The sequence below is a fragment of the Squalius cephalus genome, assembly GCF_949319135.1.
Source record: "Squalius cephalus genome assembly, chromosome: 13".
Taxonomy (NCBI): Eukaryota; Metazoa; Chordata; class Actinopteri; order Cypriniformes; family Leuciscidae; genus Squalius; species Squalius cephalus.
Genome location: NC_137134.1, coordinates 24,909,181 through 24,925,749, shown reverse-complemented (window position 1 = coordinate 24,925,749; position 16,569 = coordinate 24,909,181). Strand labels below are relative to the sequence as shown.

The following is a 16,569-nucleotide window of genomic DNA, read 5'->3' as shown; positions in this document are numbered from 1 at the left end:
ATTCCCGTGTGCAGCGGCGGTACCGACCGTACATGGAGCGTTGGTTTTAGGTTAACCCGGGAAGAACCAGCGCATGGTGGGATAATTTTTATCAATGAAGTTGTGTTTACACCGGCACGCGCATGCCCAGTGTTGATTAATTTGGTTCGAGAGTACAGATAAAATCCCGAGGCACACACGTAAACTAGCACACACGCAAGGTCTCTCGCTCCCTCTCTCTGCCGTGCGCGCGCTACGCTTGCACGCTCTTGCTTCCGGGAGATTTTAACTGATTTGCGGGCATCAGGGAGCCGCTATCAATATGCGGGAGACTCCCGGAACTTCCGGGAGACTTGGGATGTCTGGTATACTGTGTATACAATTTCAATGGAGGGACAGAAACCTCTCGGACTAAATCTAAAATATCTTAAACTGTGTTCCGAAGTTGAATGGAGGTCTTACAGGCTTGGAAAGACATGAGGGTGAGTCATTAATGACATAATTTTCATTTTTGGGTGAACTAACCCTTTAACTAGTCGTTAACCAGCAGAAGACACTAGCCTGGTTTAAATCCCAGTTGACAAATTGGCAACTCGAGCACCAGAATCTACCACCAAAGACACACTGAATATAATGCCCTGAATTAGCATTAAACCAGAAGATGACCTCATTTAAACATGAACCGCTATCAAACACAACTTTCCGATGTTCTATGAAATTCAATGAGAAAACATAATCCTCAAAATATGATTTGTTAGCATCAAAGGTACAAAAAAGAAAGGCTCAAAAGCAGAGTTTGGCGAGTCGTGCTTCCCCTCGAAAAGATCGGGGACCGGCTCGTCGCTCTTAGCAGCCTCACAATAGACCTAAAGAAAAAGTCTTGAGGGTTTTCTGTAATTTTTTCTGATTCTTCATCAGCTCTCAAAAGTATAATATCTGCATTATTTTATAGACTGAAAACAGAGGGTATAATTGTACTTTTGTTGGATACCGACACATGTTGGGATAACGGAATGAAGCTGGTAATGAGTTAGCAACAAAAAAAGTATTAAGAAAAGTTTGTTGGATATTAAAGTAGTCTGATCCTCTGGGGTGGATGAGGCACTACATTCTCATGAAAGAATATAATGCAGATACATCACCCATGCAAGAGAAAGGCATGCAGTAGGTGGTGGTTTTTAGCTTTTTTAACACTGTTTTAGCATAAGAAACAACATTTATTGGACAGATCATGTCTGATTTGGTTCTTATTTACATGTAATGTTATTGGTCAACATGTTATTGAGTCACGTTTGACGAGGACGCAGCATTGCATTTGAAAGAGCTGGATCTGAAGATGAATTCAAACATTATATCATGATTTCAGACATTTCTTTTTTGTATGATAGAGTAGAGAAGATGAATGAGTGAAACTCATGCCACACAGAGGGCAGTGATACAGTTTCTCTCCTGTGTGAATCCGCTCATGTGATTTCATGTTTCCTAACTGACTGAATCTCTTGTCACAGTGTGAACACTTGTAAGGTTTTTCTCCAGTGTGAGTTCTCTGGTGCTGTTTCAGTTCAGTGTTTGTAATAAAAGTCTTTCCACAATCAAAGCACAAATAATTCTTCGCACCACTGTGTATTTTCTGGTGTACTTTTAAATTACTCAGCTGACTAAAACTCTTTCCACACAAAGAACACATGTATAGCTTCTCCTCTGTGTGAACTTTCAGGTGGCTCTTCAGGTATTCTGCCCTAACAAAGTTTTTACCACACTGATCACAGTTAAATGGTCTTTCTCCTGAATGATAATGCAGATGTGATTTAAAATAGCTTAAATTTGTGAAACTCTTCCCACATTGATCACATATGTGCAGCTTCTCTCCAGTGTGGATTTTCATGTGTTTATTAAGGGTTCCTTTGTATGTGAAACTGTTCCCACACTGATCACATGTGTACGGCTTCTCTCCAGTGTGGATTTTCATGTGTTCCTTAAGGTTTCCTTTTATTGTGAAACCCTTCCCACACTGATCACATGTGAAAGGTTTCTCTGCAGTGTGGATTCTCATGTGATGGTTAAGACTTTGTTTGTATGAGAAACTCTTTCCACACTGCTCACACGTGTGCGGCTTCTCTCCAGTGTGGATTTTCATGTGTTTATTAAGGGTTCCTTTTATTGCGAAACTCTTCCCACACTGATCACATGAGTGTGGCTTCTCTCCAGTGTGGACTTTCATGTGTTTATTAAGGTTTCCTTTTATTGTGAAACTCTTCCCACACTGATCACATGAGTGTGGCTTCTCTCCAGTGTGGATTCTCATGTGATCTTTAAGACTTTGTTTGTATGAGAAACTCTTTCCACACTGAGAGCAGGTGAAAGATTTGTTTGATCTTCTTTTCTGTGAGTGACTCAAAGATTTATTTCCTTTTTTGACATCATGCTGTTTCTCCTCCGCTTTACTCAGTTCTTCGCTCTCCACATTCTCCTGCAAGTCTAAAATGAAAGTAAAAAAGTTTTCTGTGAATCATAGAAACATCAAAGAGAGAAATGTGAAGGGGGAAAGTGAACACTGATGTAACAGCAGAAAGTAGACAGATGCTGTACGAAAGTTATAACTGCGCACAGATAACAGCGTGAGTCCTGATTTTCACCTCTTCTTCTTCGTCTTCTGCAAGACAAAACACGTCCAAATGATACTTTCGGCAACTGTAACTTTCACTCTAAAATGGTAAAACTTAGCAGTTACCGTATTTTCCGGACTATAAGTCGCTCCGGAGTATAAGTCGCATCAGTCAAAAAATGCGTCATGAAGAGGAAAAAAACATATATAAGTCGCACTGGACTATAAGTCGCATTTATTTAGAAATTTATTTCACAAAATCCAAGACCAAGAACAGACATTTAATCTGGAAAGGCAAGTTATTCAACTACACAGTAGCACACAGAACAACAGGCTGAGTATGAGTCCGGTATGTTAACGCAACACATTAACAGTTATTCGGCTACACAATAGCATAGAGAACATATACCTGGGAGGCTGAATAGGCTAAATTAACATAAGCCAGCGAGTTCAACAAGCAAGTTACCAGTAAACAAGTTCACCAAGCTCCCGCGATCTCATTCCACATCACTGAATCCATTGAATTTTCTTCATATGGTGTCGCTTCTGAATAACTCCGCCAACTAGAGCGCCCTCTCGCGGCTGTAGACGGTAATGTTTTCTCTTGGTTCATCTCAGTCTGAATTAATTTTGATATATAAGTCGCATCTGACTATAAGTCGCAGGACCAGCCAAACTATGAAAAAAAGTGCGACTTATAGTCCGGAAAATACGGTAATCCACGAATCACATGTGTGCCGAACCGTGGGGCCTGTCCCGTATGGATCACAGATCAATTATACGATCCGTTACACCCCTAATAATTAATGAACACACTTATCATCATGATTGCTTGCCAAATTTTACCAAAGATGGAGAAAAATCCTACTCCAGCGAGTAAACGTGTCCCTGTCCACAAACATGTTGGTACTCAAAAGCGCTTCTCTCCACGTTTTCTGGTGCGCATCATTTATTTTTACCACATGTGCACCAGTTATGTATGTGCACCCCTCACTATAAATAAGTATTTGGTTAATTGCAAAATTTGCATGCCTGTTTCCTCTTCAGGAAAATGATCTACATTTATGTACATCTAAGCTAATTATAACATTTATATATAACTCTGGCTAGATAAGTAATTATATGCAAATCCACAGACCTTTATCTACAGATCAAGTATAAAATATTGGGTATTGAATCATCTCGGAGTGAGTTTTACCACGCTGACTTTCGTAACAGAACGTGACATGCTGTTTAAATGCTGAATAGAGGATGGCTGAGAAAGAGTTTCTGAAGAGTAAATATGAATCTGTCCAACACAACATCCTGCACACAAACGTTTCAGGAGCTTTATATGATTTTTTTACCTGGAGCTTAACAGTAACAACCACGAGTACGCAAAGTATTGGATTTGGATCAGTCCTGTCCAAAAATGGCAGTGTCAGAGCTGACAGATACTGAATATTGGATCAGTGCATCCCTATTGACAACCAATATAAATGTTTCATTTGAGTTTCAGGGTATTTTCTACCCAGTTCATGAAGTGCCCTGTATATTAGTCATAAATAAAGAATAAAAAATGAACACCAACCTCTTTGTTCTCCAGTTTCTTCATCTTTTATCCTGCAGAGTTCTGGATCACTCATGTTCTCACTGTCCTCAATCTTCTTCACTTGTAGACTGATGGAAATAATCCAGGATTTATTGGTGAACTGCAGTGGGAGGAGCTTCACTGAAGGGGAATCAGTGTGTGGTAGGAGGAGCAGATCTGCCCACATCAAAAATAAATCATCACATTTGTTTTCACATTTTACACATTTTATTTTCAGCTATCAAAATGTACAGTTACAGTTTTTTTAAACAAATACTGTATATATTTTGTTTTATTTTTTTTTCTGTTTTGTCAGTGAATGTATCTGCTTTAAACATTTTATATGTTATCTATTTTTATCTGCCGAGTGAATAAAATGACACAGACGTGTAGAAAACGTGAATAAATTCCAGAATTAAAAGAATCCAAATATCAAGGAAATGTAAGAATAAAAATACAGTAGGATCAACTAATTCTGAAATGAATCTGATTAATAAGCAACAAATAACACATTTAGATTATTTTTTTATTAGTTTTTAGTTTGTAATCGTTTTAAATAAAACATGGTTTATCACAGACTATAACAAAATAAATTGTATATTTCAAAAGTGGTGATTATGCAGTTTGTCTCAGTCTGTTGACACCAGTGAAATGAGCTATAAGTGTCAGTTTACAGGTGATTGAAGACATCAGCATAATGAATGAGCTGAAAACTATTAAACTATAGACATTCAAAATAGAGGCTTTTTAGCAGCTGTTAATAGTGACACTCCTGAAACAAGCTTTACAGATCAACAGCAGAGATCTGACTTTATTTGAGTCAGGATATGCTGAACTAAAAAAACTGCTTTGTCATTATATTGTTTCTCACAATCGGAGACAAATAAAACATCAGTGATACAAAAAAAAATATATATATAATAATAATAATACAAATACAAATGACAACCATCTTTGCAGTATTTTTTTCTTTTCTGCTTCATTTAGGAGACGTTTCATTCCCCACTACAGATAAATAACTGGCCTACCCTAACAGTGGGATAAGATATTCATTTGAACCTAAATTTAGTTTGATTTTCCAATAACTACATTATCAATAAAGAAATTAGATCATTAATTTCTCACAGACTTAGTATAAAATACCCCCTTTCTCTTTTGATTGATGTAGAAGATAGCCAAAGCTTCTCAAGAAAAGAAGAGAGATCTGAGTCTCACTGAAATTGTCTTTAAGTTGAACTCTGATCACAGTGACAACTTTGGATGATGTTTCTTTGTCCTGATTAATATGGAAAAGAGAGCTTTTATTGCTCAACCTATTTTTGGGTCATGTTTGTTTAGGATGCAGTGTCGCACTTGAAAATGCTGGATCTGAACATGAACTACATACATCCTGATTTTAGACATTGGTCATTCATATGTCTGTGATTGAAATTCATCCCACATGGAGGGCAGTGTTACGGTTTCTCTTCAGTGTGGACCCTCTCATGTGTTTTCATGTTTCCTAACTGACTGAAACTCTTGTCACAGTGTGAACACTTGTAAGGTTTCTCTCCAGTGTGAGTTTTCATGTGATCCTTCAGGACTCCTGTTCGCACAAAACTCTTCCCACACTGATTACATGTGTGTGGCTTCTCTCCAGTGTGGACCCTCTCGTGTGTTTTCAGAGAAGATGAAATACGGAATCTCTTTAGCCTAATAATAGGCCTCAAGTGTAGTATACAATTCAGAATTCAGCCAGCCATGCATTAAGTCAAGTCAAGTCATCTTCATTTATATACTGCCTTTAACAATGTGGATTGTTTCAAAGCAGCTTTACAGTGATAATTTAAGGTTACAGAGATTGTTTTGGCTTTATAGCGGTTCTTTAATAAAGTTATTTTCCAGCTGAAGTTAGTTTTGATTGATTTGCTTCCGTCACAATGATCATTTGTTATTAAATAGGGTCCGCTAAGATGACACCATTCTCTCTACACAGATTTTAAACACGAACCTGTGATAAACGCTGATGGCGTTCACATGCGCATTAAGAATTGGTTTTATAGTTATGTGCGTTTGAATATATGTGCACAGGTTTGTAATTCCCTACAAACCAAGCCTAAACAAAGTACTGGTCTTTCCTTATAAATTTTGATATAGAATTTAATTTTATTTTGTCACTTAGGGGTAGGTATGCAAAATGAATTTTCCCAACAACGCTTTATCTGTAGAGTGGTAAAGGGATCCTCCATAGGGAGAGACTAGTTGGCACTTCAGCACTGCGTTGTCATCGGGTCCAGGCGAAGGTCCTTCGTCAGATCTGGATCCAGTAGGCTGCGGGAAAACCTCGGGATAAACAAAGACACTAAAATTAGCGTAGATGCCATTCTTCTTATGATGTAATGAGTACATCAGGATATATGGGAAGTGTTCCCGGTTCTGGTTGACCTAATCTGTGCAGCCTAATATTGAATTATAGAACTCTATAATGTATTATGTGAATGCTAGGTCAAAGAGATGTGTCTTTAAAGGGTTAGTTCACCCAAAAATGAAAATTCTGTCAGTAATTACTCACCCTCATGTTGTTCCAACCCCGTAAGACTTTCGTCCATCTTCGGAACACAAATTAAGATATTTTTTATTCTTTATGGATAAAATCTCTGCTATTAGAGCGAACATGTCTAGTTCTCTCCAGGTTCCAATTCATTTTCAATCTCCCCCTGATTCTATTACCTCTGGCCAGTTAAGTACATTTGAGCTGGTAACTACTTCAGACCTGATAGAAATTGCCCAACATCTCAAGCTTGCTTATTACTCTATTGATAATCATCCCACCTAGCTTGTTAATTCAGGTTTGGGATGCGGTGGGTCCAACTATATCATCTGTAGTGAATCAGAGCCTTGTAGAAGTGCGGGTGCCATCTTATTTTAAGCACGCTCTTGTCCAGCCTCTTTTTAAAAAAAAAATGAGTTCTGATTTGTCTGTGTTAAGCAATTATAGATTTTCTATTTCTAAGGTGCCTGTTTTACCTAAAATGCTGGAGAAGGTAGTTCTTAACCAACTTCCGATTTTTTTAATAAAAATAATATTTTTGATACATTTTAGTTGGGTTTCAGACCTCAGCATAGTACTGAAACTGCCCTTCTTAAGGTGACCAATGACTTGCTTTTGTCCGTGGATTCTGGGAACTGTGCTGCCGGATCTGAGTGCAGCCTTCGATAGTGGATCTCCTTTAGCATCTGAGTCTGTGGGTGAGCATTAGGGGAACTGTATTAAGGTGGCTACATCGTATCTACAGGAGAGAACCTTCTATTTCCTCCACTCGGCCCATCATCTCTGTGGTCCCTCAAGGTTCTTGTCTCGGCCCTGTCTTCTTTTCATTATATATGTTACCTCTGGGATTAATCGGTCAAAAGTATGGCGTGGCATACCATTGTAATGCCGATGATACACAGTTGTATCTTCCTTTGAAACCGAATGACATCTCGAAATGGTCAGTGTTGCTTGACTGTCTGGACGAAATAAAGCTGTGGATGGCATTAAGTTTCCTTCAGTTGAATGAATCTAAATATGAAGTGATGATTATTGGCCCACCAAAGCTAGCAAATCAGATTGCATTTGACTTGAACCCTTTAGCCTCTAATGTTAGTACTCAGGGGAGGAACCTTTGTGTGATTTTTGATTCCGAACTGAAATTCGATAAACAAATAAACACTGTGGAGTAGCTTTTTTCAATTGAGGGGCATTGCCAAATTGAAAGGCTTCCTGTCTTTTAAAGATATGGAAACGTCCAGATTGGATTACTGTAATTCTGTTTATTTGGGTTTGTCTAAGAAGTTGCTTTCACGGCTGTCACAGAATGCTTCGGCCAGACTGTTGACTGGCACCATGAAATATTCAAGTATCTTTCCGGTGCTGGCTTCTCTGCATTGGTTCCCTGTTGAGTATAGAGTACAATTCAAGGTCCTTTTAATGGCTTACATGTCTATATCTCGAGTTTGTTACAGCATCATGTTGCTGCTAGACCACTAAGATCCTCTCAAAGCTTAATTTTAAATGTTCCAAAATCTAGGTTGAAAACTAAGGGAGATCGGGCCTTTGAGGTAGCAGCACCGCATCTTTGGAATAGTCTCCCTTTACACATAAAATCCTGTGATTCCATTGAGTGTTTTAAATCTAAGTTGAAGACCCATCTCTTTTCTGCTGCTTTTAATTGTCCTTAGCTACATGTGGTTTATTTAGTGCTTCGTTTTGTTTTATGGTGTGTTTGTCTATATGTGTTGTAAGTTTGGGTTTGTAAAGCACTTTGGTCAACTAGGGTTGTTTTAAACGTGCTTTAAAAATAAAATTTGATTGATTGATTGAAGCTGGTCCATGGTCAAGTTACAGCCATTTTGCTCTACAATGAGCACCACTTGAATTTTCTGCAAACATGCACTAGATTTAAAATTTTGTGTATATATCTCTCTCTGGTGGTGTCTGTCTTACATGAAAGCCTATTAAATGTCTTGTTTACACTGTCAGTAAAATTGGACCCAATTCTCACATTTCACATGCTCATGCTCACATGAGTGTAAACAGGAAAAAAACGCATTCATTTTTCAATATCGGTTTCACTTTCGCCTGGCTCCGAAGAGAGAGAGAGAGAGTGCGCGCGCTCTCTCTCTCTGCTCGTTCTTTCAGTTAAACATGCACCCAGTTCATCTACATTACTCACCGATCAAATAAGACTTTGGCGGCACAAAAATTCACTTTGGCGGGCGCTAAAACAAGTTCAATGCAGGAGAATTCATGCGTGAATTTAACTGAGTAGTACATGACCATGCACTCGCACAAATGCGACCATATAAAATTTTAACTCGCACATTCTAACAAAATAATTGTATGCTTCCAGAGACTTTCTTCCTCTTAATTCGTCAAAAGTGTACGCACCTACGGTGTGGATGAGATACTTGGCAATGTCCATTTCCTGAATATCAGGGTATGCCGCAGGATTAGCCTACATAACCAGTCCTCTTTCGACATTGTGTAAGGATCCTTTCCATCGATATAACTCAATTTCTCATCATATCTTGCCTTGCAAACATAGTTTAATGTGTCCCTGTAAATAACCTTCACCTTGTCGCCAGGTTTGGAGGAATTTGTCATTGTTCTCTCAACACAAAAGAGTCAAAAATACTTTATATTAACTGGCTTTCTATTAATGCAGCACAGTGGCTTACTGACAGCTTTGACACACAACATGGCGGTGCGCCGCAGAGGATATTGGGTAATTCGCGAAACGGAAACCCATCTATTAGACATTCTCTGGGCGAATTCCGTTTGCAAGCGGCACAGCGAGGGTTAATCAGCGTCATACGTCCAGCATCGACAGCCAAACGGTCCCCAATGAAGAAAACATCTGCGTCAGCCAGCGAACCTCTTCTCGATACTGTCTTCTCTCGTCCAGCAGGCAAACGATGTGTATGTGATCACTCTCACGACCGGGTGACATTAACGTTACTGCAAAACCACAAGCTAATTTAGCCAAAGAGGCTAACAGGCTTAAACTCACGTCGGAGTCCAAAAAACACACACCTCCGGTGGTATTTCACTTTCCCTCAGTCACAAACTCCTGCGCAGAGAGCGCGGTTTCTGATAAAACAAATTATAGTCCAACTTAAAGCGTTAAGCCCACAAACTCTGTGTTATAGCAGACTAGCCCTCGTGCTCAGTTTCCTTTTTTTTCCCTTTCCCCGCTTCCCGTTTCCGTTCTCGTCTCTCGCGGGATTTCACATAGTTCAACAGGATACTTTATAAATCACTAAATCTCTAACATTAACAGATTGATAAGTGAGCTTCTCTTACTTAATGAACCATCCTTAAAACATTTTAAAGAAAACACAACACAACTGTTAAATTACCAGGCACATCTGAACAATACAGAAATAATTAAATGATAAATCTTCGTGCATATGCATTAAACACTTTATCAAACAAAATACAATAACCCACATATTTAAGAAATAAGACAATAAATGAATATTGATCAGACCCACATATTTCTGAAATAAACAAAATAACAAAAGGACTGATACTGATCAGGTCATTACAGATACATCACCCATACAAGAGAAAGATGTGCACTAGGTGGCGGTTTTTAGCTTTTTTATAAAGGTCCTGATTTATGTTATTGAGTCACGTTTGACGAGGACGCAGCATTGTATTTGGAAGAGCTGGATCTGAAGATGAATTCAAACATTATATCATGATTTCAGACATTTGTTTTTTGTATGATAGAGTAGAGAACCTGAATGAGTGAAACTCTTCCCACACAGAAGGCAGTGATACGGTTTTTCTCCGGTGTGAATCCGCTCATGTGATTTCATGTTTCCTAACTGACTGAATCTCTTCTCACAGTGTGAACACTTATAAGGTTTTTCTCCAGTGTGGATCAGCTCATGTGATTTTAGAGATGATGACGTACTGAATCTCTGGTTACAGTGTGAACACTTATAAGGTTTTTCTCCAGTGTGAATTCTCTGGTGCTGTTTCAGTTCAGCATTTGTAATAAAAGTCTTTCCACAATCAAAGCACACATGATTCTTCACACCACTGTGTATTTTCTGGTGTAATTTTAAAGCACTCAGGTGATTAAAACTCTTTCCACAAAAAGAACACACGTGAAGCTTCTCCTTAGTATGAACTTTCAGATGGTCCTTCAGCGTACCTGCCCTAACAAAGTTTTTACCACACTGATCACAGTTAAATGGTCTTTCTCCTGAATGATAACGCAGATGTGATTTAAAATAGCCTAATTGTGTGAAACTCTTCCCACACTGCTCACATGTGTATGGCTTCTCTCCAGTGTGGATTCTCATGTGTTCGTTAAGGTTTCCTTTTTGTTTGAAACTCTTCCCACACCGATCACATGTGTACGGCTTCTCTCCAGTGTGGATTCTCATGTGTTCAATAAGGTGTCCTTTGTATGTGAAACTCTTCCCACACTGATCACATGTGTGCGGCTTCTCTCCAGTGTGGATTCTCATGTGACGTTTAAGACTTTGTTTGCATGAGAAACTCTTTCCACACTGAGAGCAGGTGAAAGATTTGTTTGATCTTCTTTTCTGTGAGTGACTCAAAGATTTATTTAAGATTTTTTTGACATCATGTTGTTTCTTCTCCGCTTTACTCAGTTCTTCGCTCTCCACATTCTCCTGCAAGTCTAAAATGAAAGAAAAAAGTTTTCTGTAAATCATAAAAAATGTCAAAGAGAGAAATGTGAAGGGGGAAAGTGAACACTGATGTAACAGCAGAAAGTAGACAGATGCTGTACGAAAGTTATAACTGCGCACAGATAACAGCGTGAGTCCTGATTTTCACCTCTTCTTCTGTGTTTAAAATGTGTAAATTGGCGAGACAAAACACGCCCAAATGATACTTTTGGCAACGGTAACTTTCACTCTAAAATGGTAAAACTTAGCAGTTAATCCACGAATCACATGTGTGCCGAACCGTGGGGCCTGTCCCATATGGATCACAGATCAACTATACGATCCATTGCACCCCTAATAATTAATGAACACACTTATCATCATGATTGCTTACCAAATTTTACCAAAGATGGAGAAAAATGCTACTCCAGTGAGTAAACGTGTCCCTGTCCCCAAACATGTTGGTACTCAAAAGCACTTCCCTCCACGTTTTCTGGTGCGCATCGTTCATTTTTACCACGTGCACCAGTTATGTATGTGCACCCCTCACTATAAATTAAAGTATTTGGTTAATTTACGCAAAATTTGCTTTCCTGTTTCCTATTAAGGAAAAAAATGTATAGTTAAAAAAAATGTTTTAATTTTTTTATTATATGTTTATTTCTACAAATGAATAAAAAAAATTCACTATTTACAACAAAAGTTTAGTAACATGGTTGCAAAAATTGTGAACCAGATGTAAAATGTAATATAAAACCACTTGGATAGTATTTAGTTCGAGTTGCTGATGTTGACAACTAGGGATGCACCGATACCATATTTTCATAAACCATCCGATATTCCAAATTCTTAGTATCGGCTGATACCGATCCGAAAACATTGCATTTTTTTCTTGATAATTGTAGTATATCTATAACTCTGTGTGTGGAACTGGTTACTAAACACATTGCACTAAATACACACATTACTTATTATAGAGAATTATAGAGAAAAACAACAAATGAAAAAAAAATTATCAATCTACCACAACACAAAATATATTGTAAGGAGAGTGTAATTTTTCAGCACCAAAAAAAAAAAAAAAAAAAATTGGTGCACAGTAATTTTATAATATATAAAAAAACTTTATTAAAAAAATAATTTTATAACATTATGAAATGTTAAGTTTAGTGGGGAATATTGTTATAAAATACATTCTTGAAAAAAGTATATTACATTAAGATTTTACTGCTTTACTACTTTAAGGCTTCACTGAAGGGGAATCAGTGTGTGGTAGGAGGAGCAGATCTGCCCAAATCAAAAATAAATCATCAAATTTGTTTTTCAAATTTTGTTTCAAATTTTACACATTGTATGCATTTATGTTCATTTATCAAAATGTACATTTGTACAAAACATGTAGAAATACATGAATAAATACCAGAATTAAAATAATCCAAATATAAAGAAAATGTAAGAATATAAATACAGTAGGATAAACTAAACTAAAGTTTACTAAAAGACTAATAAGCAACACATTTAGATTCATTTTCATTAATTGTTTTTTAGTGTGTAATTGTTTTACATAAAACATGGTTTATCACTGACTATAACAAAATAAATTGTAGATTTCAAAAGTGGTGTTTATGCAGTTTGTCTCAGTCTGTTGACACCAGTGAAATGAGCTTTAAGTGTCAGTTTACAGGTGATTGAAGACATCAGCATAATGAATGAGCTGAAAACTATTAAACTATAGACATTCAAAATAGAGGCTTTTTAGCAGCTGTTAATAGTGACACTCCTGAAACAAGCTTTACAGATCAACAGCAGAGATCTGACTTTATTTGAGTCAGGATATACTGAACTAAAAAAACTGCTTTGTCATGTAATGGAAAATTTACCCTTACGGTCAGAGGTCGCCCAATTTTAGAACTTGTGAGTTTGTAAGAATAAACTCAGCAGGATTAGATCACTAGCAGAGAAACCTCTCCTTGTTTAGATAGGAGCCTGAAGGCAGGTAACCTTGAAAGCAGTATAAAGGCTCCTCTGCCCTTCCTCCCGTTGTTGCACTTGTTTCAGAGACTGTACTGCTAACTTCTGTGTTTCAACTGGGCCTTCTTGCAAGTATAAATACTTTAAACGATAACCTGACTCAGAAATGTCTCTTACGCAGTGATGAATGTTTAATGATATATTTTTTTGCCACTACAGTCATTATATTGTTTCCCACAATCTGAGACGAATAAAACATCAATAATACAAAAAACAACATCAAAACAGATACAAATGACACCCATCTTTGCAGTAGTTATTTTCTTTTCTGCTTCTTTTATTAATAACTAGCCTTACCTAACAGCGGGATAAGATATTCATTTGAACATAAATTTAGTTCGATTTTCCAATAACTACAAATAAATAAATTAGATCATTCATTTCTCACAGACGTACTATAAAATATTTAGAAGTAATGTGAAATGTGGAATGGGTATTCAATTTCATTTTAACAATGTAAAGTAGGGTAACTAAAGCATATTTTATGATTGTGTAAATATAGAAAGCACTGTAAACTTCTAATCTTATTTCAGAAGAGTGAGTCAATGTGGTGCACATTATAGACATCTTCAGTAAACACAAAACTCTTACAACTTTTCACAAAACAAATGCATACTTGCTCTCTATGAGCCCCAGCCCGACTAGCCTGTGCTTAGATTGTTAAAATAGGGCTCTCTGGATCTCAAAGTGCTGTGGTTTGTGTCAAGACACACGCAAACACTATACGAATGTTATAATGCAGCTAAAGCAAGAATCAAGGCTTCCTCAGGACAGCATTCTCGCAAGGAGCAGCGCAATTACACAACATTTTAAGATGAGGAGGTGCTCTTTTGATACCATTTGGTTTGTTGGTCCGTTGGGTCGAATTGCTTTCACACCTCAAGGGAACTGTCCCAGAGTTCGTTTGCTATCGGTCCGAGACCACCTAGTTCAGGAGGTACAAAAATATACAAAAAAAAAAAATTGTATATGGAGTCTTTTCATTCCTCTTCTAATAAATCACCAATGTCTCTTATTATATGAAATCCTTTTAGTTTTTATACACTGCAGTCATGGAAAGTACAAATAAAATCTCTTTTGAAATTTGGTTTTGTCTTCATACATTTAGATTTCTGAATAAAGGTTTTGCCCATAATCAACACATAAGTGTTGTGCACATAAGAAAAGGAAAGATGAACAGTTCATGTCAACTTGATATACAGGCATTTTGATTAAAATTAAACCGGTGTCTTAAAAACTCACTTGACAAATATATATATCATTAATTATTTTAAATGTGTTTGCTCTAGGGGCCACTGGAAAGCTAACTTACTGGTAAGCTCACAACTTTTATGCAATTAGCTTATCATAAACTTGCAAAATCATAAACTACAAGTATGGTACAGAAATGTAGGGTGTATAGCTCTATATTAGGCTAATATATAATTAAAACAAGATCAAACAAGTTTGTTGTGGAGGATTGTCATGAGGTCAATACCATCTAAGAGGAGGGATGGGAGTTCACATTATCCATCTGGCAAGTAAACAAGTGTTTTTAATGAAACATTTTTGGAATGGCATTTAAAACACACTTAAAATTGTTTGTGTTTTCAATATAAATTGTATTTAGTACAAAAGTCTGCTATATGAATACATGTAAATGCTGGAACGTGAACTACTTTCTGTGTTTACAGCCATTGTTTTTTTTTTTTGTGAGTGTGTAGCCTATGACTGAGAACTAAGATAATTGAGTGAAAATCTTCCCACATGGGCAGTATCTTGGATTAATCTTTGATGAGAAATTGAAAACAAATGTAAGAGTATAATAAATTGCATAACGTTAGGCTATGGCTAATTATGAATGTGAGGCAACCAAGAGTTCAATGTTGCATGTAGGCTAGCTAGCCTATATCAAGCCCTAATACACTCGAGTATAGAGTGTTGTTTCTCAACTGGTTTTGGCATCCCACTTCACTTAACACACATAACTTGTACAAATATCAATGATGAATAAACATACCTTTTCTCTTCGGCGCTCTCCGTCTCAGCAGCCGTATGTGTGTTCACTATAGTTACTCAAGTCCGTGCAAATAATGAGTAGACGAAGCGTCCAGAGTATGCTGCTTTAGTGCTTTATTGATCTCTTTGGCATGCATTCACATGGCTTTCAGTGTTGCAGTGATAAATACTCGGTCCATTTCTACTGAATATAACAATGGAAATAAGGAACATCTCCGCTCTATTCAGCGCTTCACGCGACCATGCGTGTTCCTGACTACAACACCCATAATTCCCTCCCGCGCGAACCACATCCAACTCCTGTAAAAAAAAAAAATCTTTTTATTCTCACTGAGGCAACTCTACGGTGCCCCAGTAGTGCATAACACAACGCAATTGAAAAAGCAAACATAAGGTCACAACACAACGAAATAAATCCACAACACAATGGAAATGAGCCACAACACAACGAAATAAAGCCGCAACACAACGGAAAATCAACAAACAAGACGTGATTATTTCAGCATTTATTGGTGCTGTGGGAGGAGCTTCAGTGAAGATGTTGTGTAGTAGGAACAGCAGATCTGCCCAAAAAAAAAAGGGTCGTCTTATTGAGAGTGTTTTATTGTAGGATAAAATTCTTGAGATCAGTCTCAGAGGGGTATTGCACAAAAGTAGAATTAAGAAAGCCAGGATAACAGAACAGTCGCGGCTTGACATAGTTTAATCAGTGCATCCTGGCTTAATCCGTTGCACGTTTGCTGAGCCAGGATGAGAACGCGCGGATATGTCAAGCCGGGTGTATATAGTTTGGATAAATGCGCGTTCACGGCATTCATAAAAAGATCACGAAATCGATCACAGAATCACCGATGCAAAAATGGACAAAACCCGTGCGGCATACTTTTCGCCTAATGAGCAACAGCTTCTTATGGAAACGTATGAAGAAATGAAACATATAATATGTAAAAAAGGCAATACAGCTGCTGTAATAAAGCAAAGAGAGAATGCTTGGCAAACAATAGCGGACCGATTGAATGCATAAGTAGTCCAAATAACCAGTGCTCCACTGAAACCCTCATAATTACAATTCAAGGAGTTAGGCCCTTCTTGTCATTTTCAAAAATAATTGTATACTTTGCCTTAAATGTGACCAGTGGACATGCATTTAACATGTAGAATAATTGCAAACACCTACCCACTATGTGCATCTATTTGATCTATTTAGTTTCTTGTC

The 16,569-nt window shown here is 37.5% G+C and overlaps 1 protein-coding gene across 4 annotated transcripts in view; it reads right to left on the bottom strand.

Annotated features, from left to right (window-relative positions):
- LOC307169691 (uncharacterized protein) overlaps positions 1-15,639 on the bottom strand; it is a 52,698-nt gene extending 37,059 nt beyond the window's left edge. For 3 of the 4 annotated variants that reach the window (XM_079890445.1, XM_079890443.1, XM_079890442.1), the window contains exons 1-3: positions 15,355-15,639; positions 14,193-14,280; positions 4,155-4,331 (exon numbers count right to left, since the gene is read on the bottom strand). In XM_079890445.1, coding sequence (XP_079746571.1) covers positions 4,155-4,209 — 55 coding nt within the window. In that variant the 5' untranslated portion in view covers positions 4,210-4,331; positions 14,193-14,280; positions 15,355-15,639. Of the gene's footprint in view, positions 1-1,220; positions 2,458-4,154; positions 4,332-14,192; positions 14,281-15,354 lie in introns of those variants that run through there. The other variant, XM_079890444.1, reaches the window with a different exon arrangement.
- Between the last annotated feature and the right edge of the window lie 930 nt (positions 15,640-16,569).